This window comes from Cynocephalus volans, chromosome X, assembly GCF_027409185.1.
Source record: "Cynocephalus volans isolate mCynVol1 chromosome X, mCynVol1.pri, whole genome shotgun sequence".
Lineage (NCBI taxonomy): Eukaryota > Metazoa > Chordata > Mammalia > Dermoptera > Cynocephalidae > Cynocephalus > Cynocephalus volans.
Genome location: NC_084478.1, coordinates 43,287,180 through 43,301,881, shown reverse-complemented (window position 1 = coordinate 43,301,881; position 14,702 = coordinate 43,287,180). Strand labels below are relative to the sequence as shown.

Here is a 14,702-nt window from a genome sequence, read left to right as displayed (position 1 = left end):
TTATTTGTTTGTTTTGTTTTGTTTTTTCTTTTTTTTTTTTTTGCTGTCGAGTTGTTTAAGTTTCTTATATATTCTTAGTGTTAACCCTTTATCAGATAGATGTACAGTTTTCAAATATTTTCTCCCCTTCAGTAGTTTGTCCCTTCACTCTGTTAACAGTTTCCTTTGTTGTGCAAAGGCTTTTGAGTTTGATCTTATCCCACTTGTCTATTTTTGCTTTTATTGCTTGTGCTTTTGAAGTCTTATTTAAGAAATCCTTGAGCAGCCCCATGTCATGGGTCATTTTCGCTGTCCTTTTCTAGTAGTTTCATAGTTTTGGTTTTCTATTTAAATATTTAATGTATTTTTCATTGATTTTTGTATATGGTCAGAGGTAGAGGTCTAGTCTCATTCTTTCTCATGTGGATATCCAGTTTTCCCCGTACAATCCCAGTACCATTTATTGAGGAGACTGTCTTTTCCCCAATATGTATTCTAGACATTGTTGTCAAAGGTCAGTTGGCTGTAGGTGGTTTTTCCTGGGCTCTCTATTCTATTCCATTGGTCCGTGTGTCTGCTTTTATGCCAGAAACATGCAGTTTTGGTTACTATAGCTTTGTAGTATAATTTGAAGTCTGGTTGTGTGATGTCTCCAGCTTTGTTCATTTTTCTCAGGATTGTTCTGGCTATTTGGGATCACATTGGGTTCCATAAGAATTTTAGGATTTTTTTTTTTTTAATTTTGTGAAGAACATCCTTGGTATTTTGATAGGGATTACATTAAATCTATTGATTGTTTTGGGTAGTATGGACATTTTCATGGCATTAATTCTTCCGATCCATGAACAAAGATTATGTTTCAATTTATTTGTGTCCTCTTTAATTTCTTTCTTCAAAGTTTTATAGTTTTCAATGTAGAGGTCTTTCACCTCCTTGGTAAATTTTATCCTAGGTATCTTTTTTTTTTGTACTTATTGTAGTTTTGTAAGTTAATTATTCTCTTGATTTCTTTTTCAGATAGTTCACTATTAGTATATAGAAATGCTGCTTATTTTTGTATGTTGATTTTGAATCCTGCAACTTCATTAAATTTGTTAGATCTAACAGTTTTTTGGTAGAATCTTCAGGGTTTTCTCTATATAAGATCCTGTCATCTTGACATGGACAGTTGACTTCCTCCTTTCCAATTTAGATGCCTTTTATTTCTTTCCCTTGTCTAATAGCTCTGGCTAGTACTTCCACTGCTATGTTGAATAGAAGTGGTGAAAGTGGGCATACTCTTGTGGTCTTGATCCACATGGTAATGAAGTGAATTTGCTCAGTGTTGAAATTCTGTGAAACAGTTTATCATTCTCAGAAGAAGACCAAGGCATAGCTTTGAGTGCCAAGACAGCTCCTAATGTAAGGCCTGCTTTTCTCTTTTTCTTTCATGTGTTTTCAAGTCCTTTTTTTTCTCAGCAAAATATGGTCCCAAATATAGCATTAAGAGGACATTTCTATGCCAAGTACCTTTTAGTTTAAATAACAATATTTGTACAGATTTCAATATTATTCATCCATCTGAGTAATTTATAAATGATTTCAATTATAGACTACTAAATAATTTTAACCTAGTTAGTATTGTAATATTTGGTTTTTGCCTGTTTCAAACATTTTATTTGTATAGATGTATACACATTTGGCCATGGATGCATGCCCACATACAGATTAGTTTTCAAACTATTTTATTAAAGATCTATTATATTCTGGTTATAGTTTTTTTCCTTCAAGTTTCTAATTATAACTAAACCTACATTTATAAAACAGATGGGATCAATATTGGATTTATTTTTATTAATCTCATCCTAACAGGGATGTTGTGAAAAGTAATTACATCAAACATGGGTTTGCATTTCAGAAGTAAAGTCATTGCTTTGCTAATATGAGAACACGCTTTATTTTTCAGAGAGCTAAAGAAGAGGCCCAGCAAAAAGAAACAAAAGTGAAACTCCTTACTGAGACTGTGAATAGTGTCATAGCTCAAGCTCCTCCTGTAGCACAAGAGGCCTTAAAAAAGGAACTTGACACTCTAACCACCAACTACCAGTGGCTCTGTACCAGGCTGAATGGCAAATGCAAGACTTTGGAAGTCAGTTGCTTTACTTATTTTTTGTCATTGTATGTCAATATATGGTCATTTGTGAAGCATAGTGATTAAGAACACGGATTGTGGTATAAAATTACATAGGCTTGAATTCCTCACTTAAGCACATACAAGTTGTATGATTTGGGGCCTGTTGCTTAACTTGTATAAATGTGTTTCCAATCTGTAAAATGAACATAAAAATAATACATACTTGATAGAGTTATTGAGAAAATTAAATGAACAAAAATCTCCCTTGGTTTGTGGGGGTTGGTTCCAGGACTCTCCTCTAATACCAAAATACATGGATGCTCAAGTCCCTGATATAAAATGGCATATTATTTTCATATAACCTATGCACATCCTTGCATATATTTTAAATCTCTCTTGATTACTTATAATACCTAAAACAATGTAAACGTTATGTAAATAGTTGTTATACTGTATTTTTTGTATTATTTCTTATTGTTGTATTGTTATTTTTTATTATTTTTTTCAAATATTTTTTATCTCAAGTCAGTTGAATCTGTAACGTGAAACCCACAGATATGGAGGACTGACTGTATTCTATTTAAAGTATTTAGACTAATACTCAATAAACATAAACAGCTATTTTAATTCTTACTATTGCTATTATTAGGTTGCTAAAATCCTATAAATTAGATTTCTCCTAATTTATAGAAATCAGTTTCTATTTTTTATATATTTTAATGTACATAAACTTATTTAAGTATCTTAGTTGGAAAGTATTCTGTGGAGAAGTATATCTTATTATAGTTGTCTTTAATAACTGCTTGCCATGTAGAGTTCTTAACAAGACAAGTTGTCTAACTAGTTCTTTTTTATTTTTGGCATTTCACATTATATTTATTCATTGTCATAAGCCCTGCTTTATCTTTCCCACATGATTTACTCTTCAGATTATGCTTATCTGAATATAGGTAAGAAATCCTGGTGCCTCATATGATTACCAAGCAATTGTATCAAAAATAAAAGTACAATCCTCCTTGTAAAAATACTGTGCTAAGGAGCACAAAACTTTACCTACTACCAAATGATGATGCTGCCAGACACTGTACTTGAGTTGATCTTTAAGCCTTCTTCCCCCATGCAAACTAGGTTATTTCTGTGAATATAGTTGGTAAAAGATTCAAGTGTCCCATTGTAGTTGAAGAATGTTATTGTTTAGTTAGCTTTATATATTGAATATTTGATATTTAAAGGCAGGTACAATTCAGACCTGTAGAGTAGATCTATAAAAACCATTTAAAAATATATATTTTCACTTAAAGTACTGAGATAACTATAAAATTATAACTTTCTAGTCATAAAATGTGATCTCTGAGTATCTTTATTACCAATTCTAATCTCTTATTTTTCACCAGTCTTTTTTTCTTTTCTTTTTTCTTTTATCCAAGTCACTCCTCAGACACTAGGCAAGTACCTTCTACATGCCATGAAGTAGTTTAGTTGCTGAGGATATAAAGACACATCTCTTGTATTAGTGTTATGTGAGTGCTACAGAAAATAAAACAAAGAATGGGAAGGAAAGGGAAGAAATGGTACTGTAAAAGTCTCAAGAAATTCACAACTAATTACTAGGGAGGGAGTAACTTTTTGTATCCAAGAAATTGCTTTCTAACAATACTTAAATAAAACACTTAAATATTCTCTTTTTTTATGTTTTTAATGTCTTTACATAAGTATTAGTCTTTGCTTTCTATTATTCATGTCCACTTACGTCATATTGTTCAATCCAACAGAAATGTATTTTGCAGTATAATTTTGAAAGGGATCTTTTCTTTTCATAATTATAACAACATTTTCAAGACCATTTATTAAACTATCCTTCCATTTCTCACTCAACTTTCCTAACAGTTCTAGTCTTTCCTATTTATATTGAAGTTATCAGGTCATTCAGTCCCTTTTTATTCCTTTTCCACTGGCTTGGAACATATACTTTATATATTTTGTCTTAATGGTACTTTTAATTATTATCATGCATACCTTAATCAAAAAAAAATTCAGAAATAATAAACATTTCTGTGAACCTCCATAACAATATGGTAGAAACATTAGCATGTTTTAACGCTGAACTTAACTCTTCCATCTTCCTTATTATATTCGCCTATTATTTAATTTGGACCTTACCTCTTACTCCTCCTAAAATCAATCAGTACCATTGCTGCTGCTGCTATTGTTGTAATTATTATTTAATATAATATTTATTTAGATTTGCCAATGCTATTTTTACAATTTATGTGATCAGTTTTGCTTTTTGTCCTTCCTTTTGCTACTGTGTTCAAATTACTTCTTGCTCTTTCTTTGAGCGTGAGTAGGAAATGCTCTCAGATTTCGCCTAATTAAAAACGCCTTCATTTTGCCCTCAGTATTGAATAATAGCCTAGTTGAACATATAATTATGTAGGGACAGTTATTTTTTATAAAACTGAGGATATTATTCCCTTGTCTTTGAAAATTTCTTGCTGTTAAGATGTCAGCTCTCAAATTATTATTAATTTATAAATTTTTGTTAAGTTTTAATTTTGTCTTCAATGCGCTGCAGTTTCACTCTATTTTGTCTATGTGCAGATTTTCTTCCATTTATAATTTGTCACCTGGGTGTGTTATAAGAACATATAAATTATTTCTTTCTTTAGTGGCTCTCCATTATATTTTTAAATATTGTCTTTTTCCCCAATCTCTTCATTCCTTCCTAGGGGGCTCTTTATTAGATCTATGAAGAATCTCCCCAACCTATATCCTGATACTGGGTTTCTCTTTAATATTTTCTATATTCTTATCTCTATCTACTCAAATCAGGGTAATGTTCTAAAAATCTGCCTTCCAATTGTCAAATTCTCTCTTCAACTGCGTATGGCATAATTTATCTTTCAAAAGGGAAGTCTACTTATCTTTTTCTGTATGCACATTTATCTATATATGTGTGTATGTGCATTTATATTTTTCAAAGACCATATTTTCCATTTTTCAAGATTTTATTTAGTTCTTTTTCAAATCTCTCTCTTTGTCATGATCTTCTGCTTTTGTGTAATTAATTCTATTTCCTCCTTAAGTTAAACAACTTGAACAAATGCAATTTGTTTGGGAATTCTCACTTAATGAGTAATAAGCATGAGGCCGTTTTATTTTTCCGATAACTACAACAAACCATGTCTAACTCTGCTTTCTGCTAAGTAGTTGTCTTCTTAAGCATTATTTCAGTCTGATCCAATAACTTTTTATTCACTCTTAGTTATACAAATTTGGTCTAATTTAAATTTCAATCTCATACTTTATGTAAATCTTCCACCAGTTTGCATTAATCTTGTTTGTGGCTTCAGCAATTTATTGAGAGGTGGGAGTGGGGAAAAATTATCTCAAGTCTCCTTCTATCACCCAATTTCTGGATATTGATTTTCTAGTGTTAGTATAAGGAAGGATAAAGGAAAGTACTCTCTTATGAATGTCCTTTTCTGGGCTGGCCACAATTGCTATTCCCTTTTGTTAACACCCACATACGTCTGTGTTGATTAGTTGTCCCCTTTCTATATGTTATCACCACTGATCTAGCTTGTTCCCTATAGACTTTATGTGGTCCGTTGGGAATCCAGGTTAGCCTTATTTAATGGACTTTGATTCCCCAAAAAAGATCTCCCAGGCATTCATGGTACCCTGTAATATTTAACAAGAATTTCAGGCTGAATCTTGCTAATAGCCTTACTACCACATTCCCTTGATGATTACAGCTTTTTGACTAATGATTCTGTGATCCCCTGGAGTGTTATTTACGTACCCACCACATCTCAACTCAGAGCCTGTGGGCACTGGAAGAACCCATCTTCTATACCTTTTAGGACTGAGAAACTTGTAAGAGTTTTCATTGATTCCTCTTCAGACATACCAACAGCTCAACAGGAAATGCAGACAAATTACCCCTTCCTGAATATGTTTACCCATTAGATGAGCAGTTCTCTTTTAGATTCTGTAAAGAAAAGGATCCAGATGAGTCTGCCTATCCATCCCCTTAAAAAGATGAGAAAGAAAAATTGCCGATCTTTTCAAACTCTCCTCTCCACTTTCCTCTAATGTCCTCTCCATCAGCCCTCTCTATTTAGACAAGGGCTCGTGAAAAGAAGTAATAGATATTCTCCCAACATAGAATGTAGGCAACGTAGCACTTCTATTTCTTAAGTTGGAACACTAATTGCCAACCTTAAGAAAATAAATCCTGCTGGCTACATATTTCCTCATGTGGCTTATACGTTTGTTTTTTGATTTGTGAGCTCACCTATAATAGGAATTGTTTTTACTAGAAATTCCTTTTCCTCTGGACTGTTGGAAAGTCCTTATGAGTCTTTGCATTTGTTTCTACCAGGGTCTTAGAGATGGTATGCTTTGCCCTCGTGTGTGATATAAGCTTGGGTTTCAGCTTTGTAGGGATGGATCCTTATTTTCCAACCAAGAATCCAAAGGATTCTCAGCTTCCTTGCTAAATCCCTATACTCCAGTGGGTGGGGAATTTTTAGTTCTTGCTTCCGGGAAGGTACGGTACATTCCATTATTATTTTATGTCTCCTGGCATGGGTGAGACCAATGTCTATTTCCCAACCCAAGTTAGTGACAAATACCCTAGCTTTTATGTTATATACCCTGCTCTCATATGCCAGTTACTTTGTTAAGCTTGGTTTCCCACTCTCTATTGGCACTTTCCTCCTTTTTTTTTTCCCCTGACACTAGAGGTTTTTCATACATGTTTTGTAGATCAAAAATGAATTTAAAATGTTTCCTTTATATTTTATCCAGCCTCTCAATATGACTGAAACAGGGTGTGATGGTTTACTACATTAGCTCCATCTAACCATTTTGAACAGAGATTTACTTTTTCTTTTGTTCTCTCCTTCAAAGCCACTTTGAATTCTGTTATTTCAGAGTAATTTTAAGTTCCAAACTGTTAAGCCTAACAGTTATTCTAAGTGGCTTTTAGCTCCGATTCAGGCTTCAAGACTGTATTTTATTTTACAAAGGTGACCTGTAAAGCTGGTACAGTCAGCCGCTCCAGCTGTGTCCTTCAGTTGCATTAAAGATGGAAGAGGCTATCCATCCTGATGGTTAAATCAGCAAGGTAGTTCATTACCTCAGTTTGCACCAAAGTTAATAAGACATTACCAATCACATCTCCTTATCTTCAAAGCTCTAAGGTATTTAAAGAAATACTTATATTTTCCTACTGGGATCTTTGCCCAGAAGGAAGACAGCCTGTAATCCAGCAGGAGCTGGAAATGACCCAGATTTAAGATTTCTATCACCTTTTAAAGCAAAATACTTAATATCACTTTCTTTGTAATCAACTGTACGTAAAATGCCAAGCAAGTATAGAAGGTTGGTAGTCTTGCAAGCCAGGTTAGACTGATACTTTCCATCAGATAGATATGGAATATCCTTCATCATCTGTAAGGGATATAAACAAATGAGAAATATGAGAAACCTGATAGATGTTTTACTTTCTCCTAAAATAAAGCTTCCTCTCTAGGCTTTGCTTTTGCTAGTAATTTGGGGGCGGTGGGGGAGGTAGCATGTGGTGGTGAATGCACTACTTATAGGCTTGCCCAATATTTACAATTCTAAAGCTAATAGAAAATGGCCTTTTCTATATTCTTATCCTCTATTGCATCTTCTGGCCTTTCCCCCAGCAGATATGATCACAACCTAGAAACTCACCTTAATTGTTCCTTTGCTTAAAAATACTTTATCACACAGATATGAATGCAAAAACAATATATTGCTCAGTTTTGCTTGTTTTGAGCATTACAAAAAAATGGTAACCTATAATATATGGTTTTCTAGGAATTGCTCTTTCCATCCAACATATTTGTGTCTGAGATTCATAAATATTGTTGCTTGATTAATTTGTTCATTTTTACTTCTGTTCCCTCTTTTAAGGTGGCATATTTGTTCATTCTTCTTCCAGTGGACATAAAGGATGCTTCCTTTTTAAAAAAATATTACAGAAAGTGCTGAAATGATCATTCTTTTTAACTGTCTTTGTTGCTTATGCAAAACAGTTTCTCTGAAGATATATGTGGGTACTTCAAAAAGTTCATGGAAAAATAGAATTAAAAGCTAATACAAATTATTCCATTAACTTTTTGAAGTAACCTCATATACTGAAAAGTGAGTTGTTGGGTTGTCAGGTATGTGAATGTTCATCTCACCGAGAATGACAAATTATTTTCCAAAATATGTGTCTTTGTTTTCCAATGTGTCCTTGCAATTTATACACTCTCTTGTAACAAAGACAAATTTTTGTTGGTGCATATCTTCTCTTATACATGGAATTGTCAAACTTCTCATTTATGTCACTAAACATGGTATTTCATTGTAATTTTGATATATATTCCCTTGTTTATTAATGAGATTAAACGTATCTTCATATGTTTATTGATGTTTATTGTATGCCCATATTTCTTTTTCTTTGAAATGCTGGTTCGGACCTTTCCTTAATTTTTCTATAGGGTTATCTGTTCATCTTTTAATTGACTTGTTGGCATTTTTTTATATTCTTATTACCTACTACAAATGTTGCAATTGTTTTCTTCAAGTTTGAGGCTGTTTTTTTTTCAATTTCTTTATGGTATCTTTTGATGAATGGAAGGTTTTGCTTTTAGTGTCGCCAAATGTATTCATCTCTTCTCATACTTAATTTTTTACAAAATGTCCTATTGAAGATATCCTTCCTCATCCCCCAGTCAGAAAGATCTTTTTGTTTTCTTATAGTGATCTTAAATTTTTGTTATTTTATATAAAAGTACTTATGTTTATGAGTCAGTTTCACAGTATATATCAAAGATAATTTGAAAATAACCATATCCTTGAAATAGTTAGTAGTCGTATTTCTGATAATATACCTTAAAGAAGTAATAGGGAATATGTAAAAAGAATCCCTATTCATGATAATGTTCACCACAAATTTAGAATAGCAAACAAAACTAGAAACAGTGTAACTATATAATAAATGTCTACTGTTAAGGAGACAAATATATAGCCACATAAATGAAGCCTTAGAGCTTTATTTAAAAATGTGTCTTTTTAGCAATATAGAAAATTTGTATGATATAATGTTGAGTGAAAAGAAAGCTATAGTTAAATCCATATTTCAATTTTAACCATCAAATTATTTACATATGATAAAGTTTACAGGAGGTCATTAAAAAGTGGTAATAGTTGATGTATGAGGAAGTTAGTTTTATATGTACATTTTTACATATGTTTTTATTTTTCTATTTCCCAGACTGTAATGTTGTTGAAATTTTTTATTTAAAAAAGCAAATCACTGGATCTTGAATTTATTTGTGAAATAAAATGTTTTCTTAGTGATTTGTAATTACAGAGGTATTAGCTGATCAAAATGACTAGTGGCATTTTAAATTATCTACTGTAAAAGCTACAAAATAATATATGTTATATTTTCAGAAGTTTTAAAAGTGGAATACCAGTCTCACATTCACTTTTCTATCAGATTTTTAATATATGATATATATTTCTTTCTTAGGAAGTGTGGGCATGTTGGCATGAGTTATTGTCATACTTGGAGAAGGCAAACAAGTGGCTAAATGAAGTAGAATTCAAACTTAAAACCACTGAAAATGTTCCTGGTGGAGCTGAGGAAATCTCAGAGGTGCTAGATGTAAGTTGTGAATTAATCTAAATGATGGCAATTTATATGCAGTATTGAAAAAGGTCAAGTACCAAATAGAAAATAAATTCAAGAAAACAATAATTTAAAATATGGACGAAGAATCCTACATGCAGGAGAGTGTATTTACTATGCATCACTCAGCACTGGCACTTTGGATAAATCTTTTGATCCCTCTAAGAACCTTCCTGGTCTCAAGGTTTTAAAGAGGGTTTAAATAAGCTTTTTACAAAGAGAACCTTTTGTTATATCACTAAATTCTATGTAGACACTTTACCTACTTAAATCTAATGCACAATTTTGCTCCTTTGGAGTAGAGCATAACAGAATGATGATATGAAATATTACTTCAGTTTAACAGGTACATTTACTAAGTTGGAACATACCTTAAAATTATTTGAAATCGCAAATTGACACCTTACATAATGTTTCGAGGTATTAAATGGATATGCTTTGACGTTAGAAATGTATCTTTCAAATGTTCATAAAATTTTAGTACATTTTCAAATTTTATTCTGGAGGCTTTTAGTAAGTAAATTTTAAAGGAGTCTGCATGTATAATAAGCTTTAATTATATTAACTTTTGACATTTAATTATTTATGCTTGATGCATTTTATTGTACTTTTGGCTTGTCATTTATATGTAATGAATATGTAGTTTTAGCAGTGTAGTATATGCAGATCTGTATGTAGTATAGCCCCTCTGTAAATCTGCAAAATAAAAAGTGTAAATTATACAAGATGTGAAGAAAATGTGAAATGTTTCTTCAGACAGAATAGAATTGGAATCCAAGAACATCAGAGCAGAAACCTACAGATCATTTTATCCAACTTCCTTTTTTCATAAGAAAATTGTAAAACCTGAAGAGGTATCAAAAAACAATGAGGGAGGTCTCAAGTGGACTATAATTTTGGTCCTGTCCTATTCAGGACATTCATTGACTGAACACTCTTTGTGAATCAAGAATCTGATGCATCTTCCAGAAATATAAAGCAAACTTATAGCACATTAGTAAAAGGACAGTGGACAGAACAAGGGTATGATGATGCATTTATCTTATGAAATGATCAGGTTGTACATGGAGGACAATGTTAATTTCTTGATACCACATTTTAAGCAATGTACTGAAAGCTAGGGCATGTTCAGAAAAAATAATGAAGAAGGCAAGAAGACTTGAGGCAGTAACAGAGTATTTAGAAAAGGGAAGGGAGACAAAAGCTTCCTATTTCTATTGATAATTTTAAGTTAAATTGATTCCTTGGCAATATTGCTACTGTTCATTCAGGAAGACATTTTGAGTAGAAAAGGGCTTAACCCTTGTTCGGCAATGGTAGAAAAACTACGTAGCTAAGTTTTCTTGCAACTCAAGATTTGTATAATTGAATCTTTAATTTTGCTTTGTTGCTTTTAGTCCACTTTTTTCTTGAATGAGCAACCTATGTACTTTATTAGGACTTATAAAGAAAATAAATATATCCATTAGAATATATATTTGGAAAGTTAAGATTTGCTAGAAGTGATAAAATTTACAAGTACAAGGAAAGCTATTAATAATAACAATTTCTACTAAAACTGTGATGGCCTTTTGAATATTTCATAGTCATATTTATTGTACAAACTCATTTAGGAATACACTATGTTTTGAGTTCCTCAAAATTTAACATGAAAACATATTAAGGGTCTCAAAATTTGAGAAATGGTAGATATATAAAAAAATACAAATATGTTTTGGGACATTTTCATTCCTTTGAAACAAAGGAAACACTAGAGCATTGAGTGAATTGGTTAGCATATGATGCCCATTACTTATTTTGTAGACATGTTTGAGATCCAGTAAGACGATATTGAATCACTTGTTTTCTAACATACCTAAACCTGACACTGAGATTCCTTTTCCCTGTATCATCTAGCCAGGCAACGTTGTCAATTTTGAGCAGTATATCAGTTAGGGATCGTGGGGCTGTAAATAATAGAAAATCAGACAATGGCTTAAGCTCATAAAATAATCTGTTCTCACCACAAAAAGAAGACTGGAGGGAGGTTACCCAGGAATGATTATCGTTCAAACATATGATGAGGCACCCAGGCTCTTTTTCTTTCTCCTCACACTTCCTGAGCATGAAAGACCTCCCAGTCCAAAGATGGCAGGTTTATCTCCAGACTGTGTATGCATAAAAAATTATGAAGGGCAAAGGGATTTCTTCTTGAGAGACTCTTCATTTATTATTATTATTATTATTATTATCATCATCATCATCATCATTATCATCATCATCATCATCATCATTATCATTATCATTTGGAAAGGAAAACTCTGCTCATGAATTTCTACCTACATATATTTTCAGAATCATGTCACCTTGACACCACTAGCTATAACAGAAGTTGAAAAATGGAGTCTTTTACCTTTCCTGGTTTTAGAGTAGGAAACATCAAGGAGGAAGACAGCTGCAAATCATTTTTTCAGTGCTCAGTACACAATGTTACCACAAACCTATGAAGATTCACATAGAGCAATGTTGTTTTTTCGAAACATCAATGCTCCTTCGTGTTTTACTATTCCAATTAAATCTTGCTTTCAATTGCTCATGACTTAATTATATGTAAATCAGAAGATACTAAGCATTTTGTGTTAATTCAATGTATTTAAAAAAAGAAGGAAAGTAGTAATTATTGCAAATGTGTTTCAGTCACTTGAAAATTTGATGCAACATTCAGAGGATAACCCGAATCAGATTCGCATATTGGCACAGACCCTAACAGATGGTGGAGTTATGGATGAATTGATCAATGAGGAACTTGAGACATTTAATTCTCGTTGGAGGGAACTACATGAAGAGGTATGATGCTAAGTGAAAAATCTCTTTAATCTAATTTGCATAAATGTATAGCAAATACAACCCTGTCTGATAAAATGAGGAATACTTTAAATATTAGCTCAGCTTCCAGGTTTTAGAGACTGTTCAATGCCAGACACTGGCTAATTTTTTTACATGTGTGTTATATCATTCGATCTTACAAAAATATTGCTAAGTAGGATTTTTAACAGGAAACGGAAACATGCCAATAACAGTAACATATTCAGGACCAGAAACTAATAAATAGTTAACCTAGTATTGAAAGTCAGATTTTATCTAACCACAGAGTTCTTTTCCTTAGCCAAGATTAACCAATATGTGTGGGTATCCTCTTTTTCTCTTCCTCCCTCCCTTTCTTTTTCTCCCCCTCTCTCTCCACCCCACACACATTTTTTATGGTCACATGTTATCTGCTAATAATATATGTAATTCCATCAGTACCGTGAATATTGTTGATTCTTCCCAAATAATATACAAAAGTTATTATTTATATATAATGAGAAATTTTCATATTTCTGAATTTACAAGTGGCATGATTTTTCAAATCAACAATAAAACAAAATAACATATTTCTCCTAGTCAAACAGTGTTTTACATACTGTCTTCTAAATCAAGAATGGGATATTTGATGGACTGTTTGTCAAAAAAAAAACCTATTTCATAATGAAGTTTAGTTTCATTTCCATTTACTGAGTGCCTCTACTACATGTGAGACACTGTTCTACAGTTGGTAAGAGGTAAGAAAAAATCCCTGTTTAGCAAGCATTTATTGATTTCCTAGTGTGTGCAGTACATAAAAACAAATAACCATATAAGGTGGAAAGGGAACAAAAGAGGCTAAGGGAGTGGTAACTAGGGGAGTATGCAGGAAACCTTTTGATATTTAGGTGGGGGAGATGGTTTATATGCTGATGAGTTGGAAGAAAACTCCTGAGTAGGACAACCTCCTCTCTCCGATTCTGAAGAGAAGTAGGTGAGGGTGGGGCAGATCCATGTGAATATGCCAGCAACCACCTCCAGTCTTTAATCCTGCCACTATATTTGGTGAGCAGTTTTTCCATATTTCTTCATGTCAGAATAAGGGATTGGAGATTAGTAAAGGGGGATTCCAAACAGTCTCTTGACCATTTACCATTCTTGCACTGTTATTGGATGTGAGTCAAAGCAGATATTCCTAGGTGGCAACTGAATTGAAGGTCATTTAAATTTGGATTTTGACATAGAATTAGAATTTGCTTTATTTATATTTGAATATTGATGGCAGGTAAGAGATTGTAGATCAAGCAAAAAATCAAGTCACATTTTAGACTAACCTTCATTAAGTTGTGAAAAGGCCCAGCTTTTAATCTTCAACATTGTTAGGTGTTGATTTGTTTTGTCGTTAGGAATGGACTACTCTCTAACCTGATCTTGGCATCAACCCTATTTATGTAATTATCTTGCAATTCTTTATAAACACAAAACTACTTATTGCCTTATATTTCAAAAGGCCTTTGGTGTGAAACCTGATACTTCCCCCAACATAAATAATAATTCAACTCAACAACAAACCTTGATCGAACACCTCTGCTATATTCTGGACTAAGGTGTTAAACAAAGCATGGAATTTTGAGTAAGAAAAACTTGAGCTGGAATAACTGTTTGTATTAGATAGGGTCCAGATAGGGCATAGAAACTACATGGTCACTTGAACAGGAAAGATTTGATAAAGAGAAGTATTAACAATTTATTAGGAATTAATTTTTAAAACAGAATGCGAAAGAACTGTAAAGAATGCCCTAGGGCTGAAAGATCGTACCAAAGGGAGGAACTGACTTGGAAAGGGAAGAGCTCTACCCAAGGCTGGATTCAAACCTTTTTGAAAAGAACGTCTACAGCCCATAAGATGGCAAAGAAATCTGCTTGGTTGGCCATACTCAGAGCTAGTTCACAGTCACTGGGCTGAAGCTACTGTGAGGGGAATATTGGGATGGAATGCTGACAAAATTCGCAGAGAAGTAGCCTGTGGAGGATGCTATTGAATTTGCTGGAAGTTGGCTGGTGTTC

The 14,702-nt window shown here is 32.8% G+C and overlaps 1 protein-coding gene across 2 annotated transcripts in view; it reads left to right on the top strand.

Annotated features, from left to right (window-relative positions):
- The window catches only part of DMD (dystrophin), a 2,107,999-nt gene that overhangs the window by 774,522 nt on the left and 1,318,775 nt on the right, over positions 1–14,702 (top strand). For both annotated transcript variants that reach the window (XM_063083086.1, XM_063083084.1), the window contains exons 27-29: positions 1,925–2,107; positions 9,654–9,788; positions 12,489–12,638. In XM_063083086.1, the coding sequence (XP_062939156.1) occupies positions 1,925–2,107; positions 9,654–9,788; positions 12,489–12,638 (468 nt within the window). The remainder of the gene's footprint in view (positions 1–1,924; positions 2,108–9,653; positions 9,789–12,488; positions 12,639–14,702) is intronic.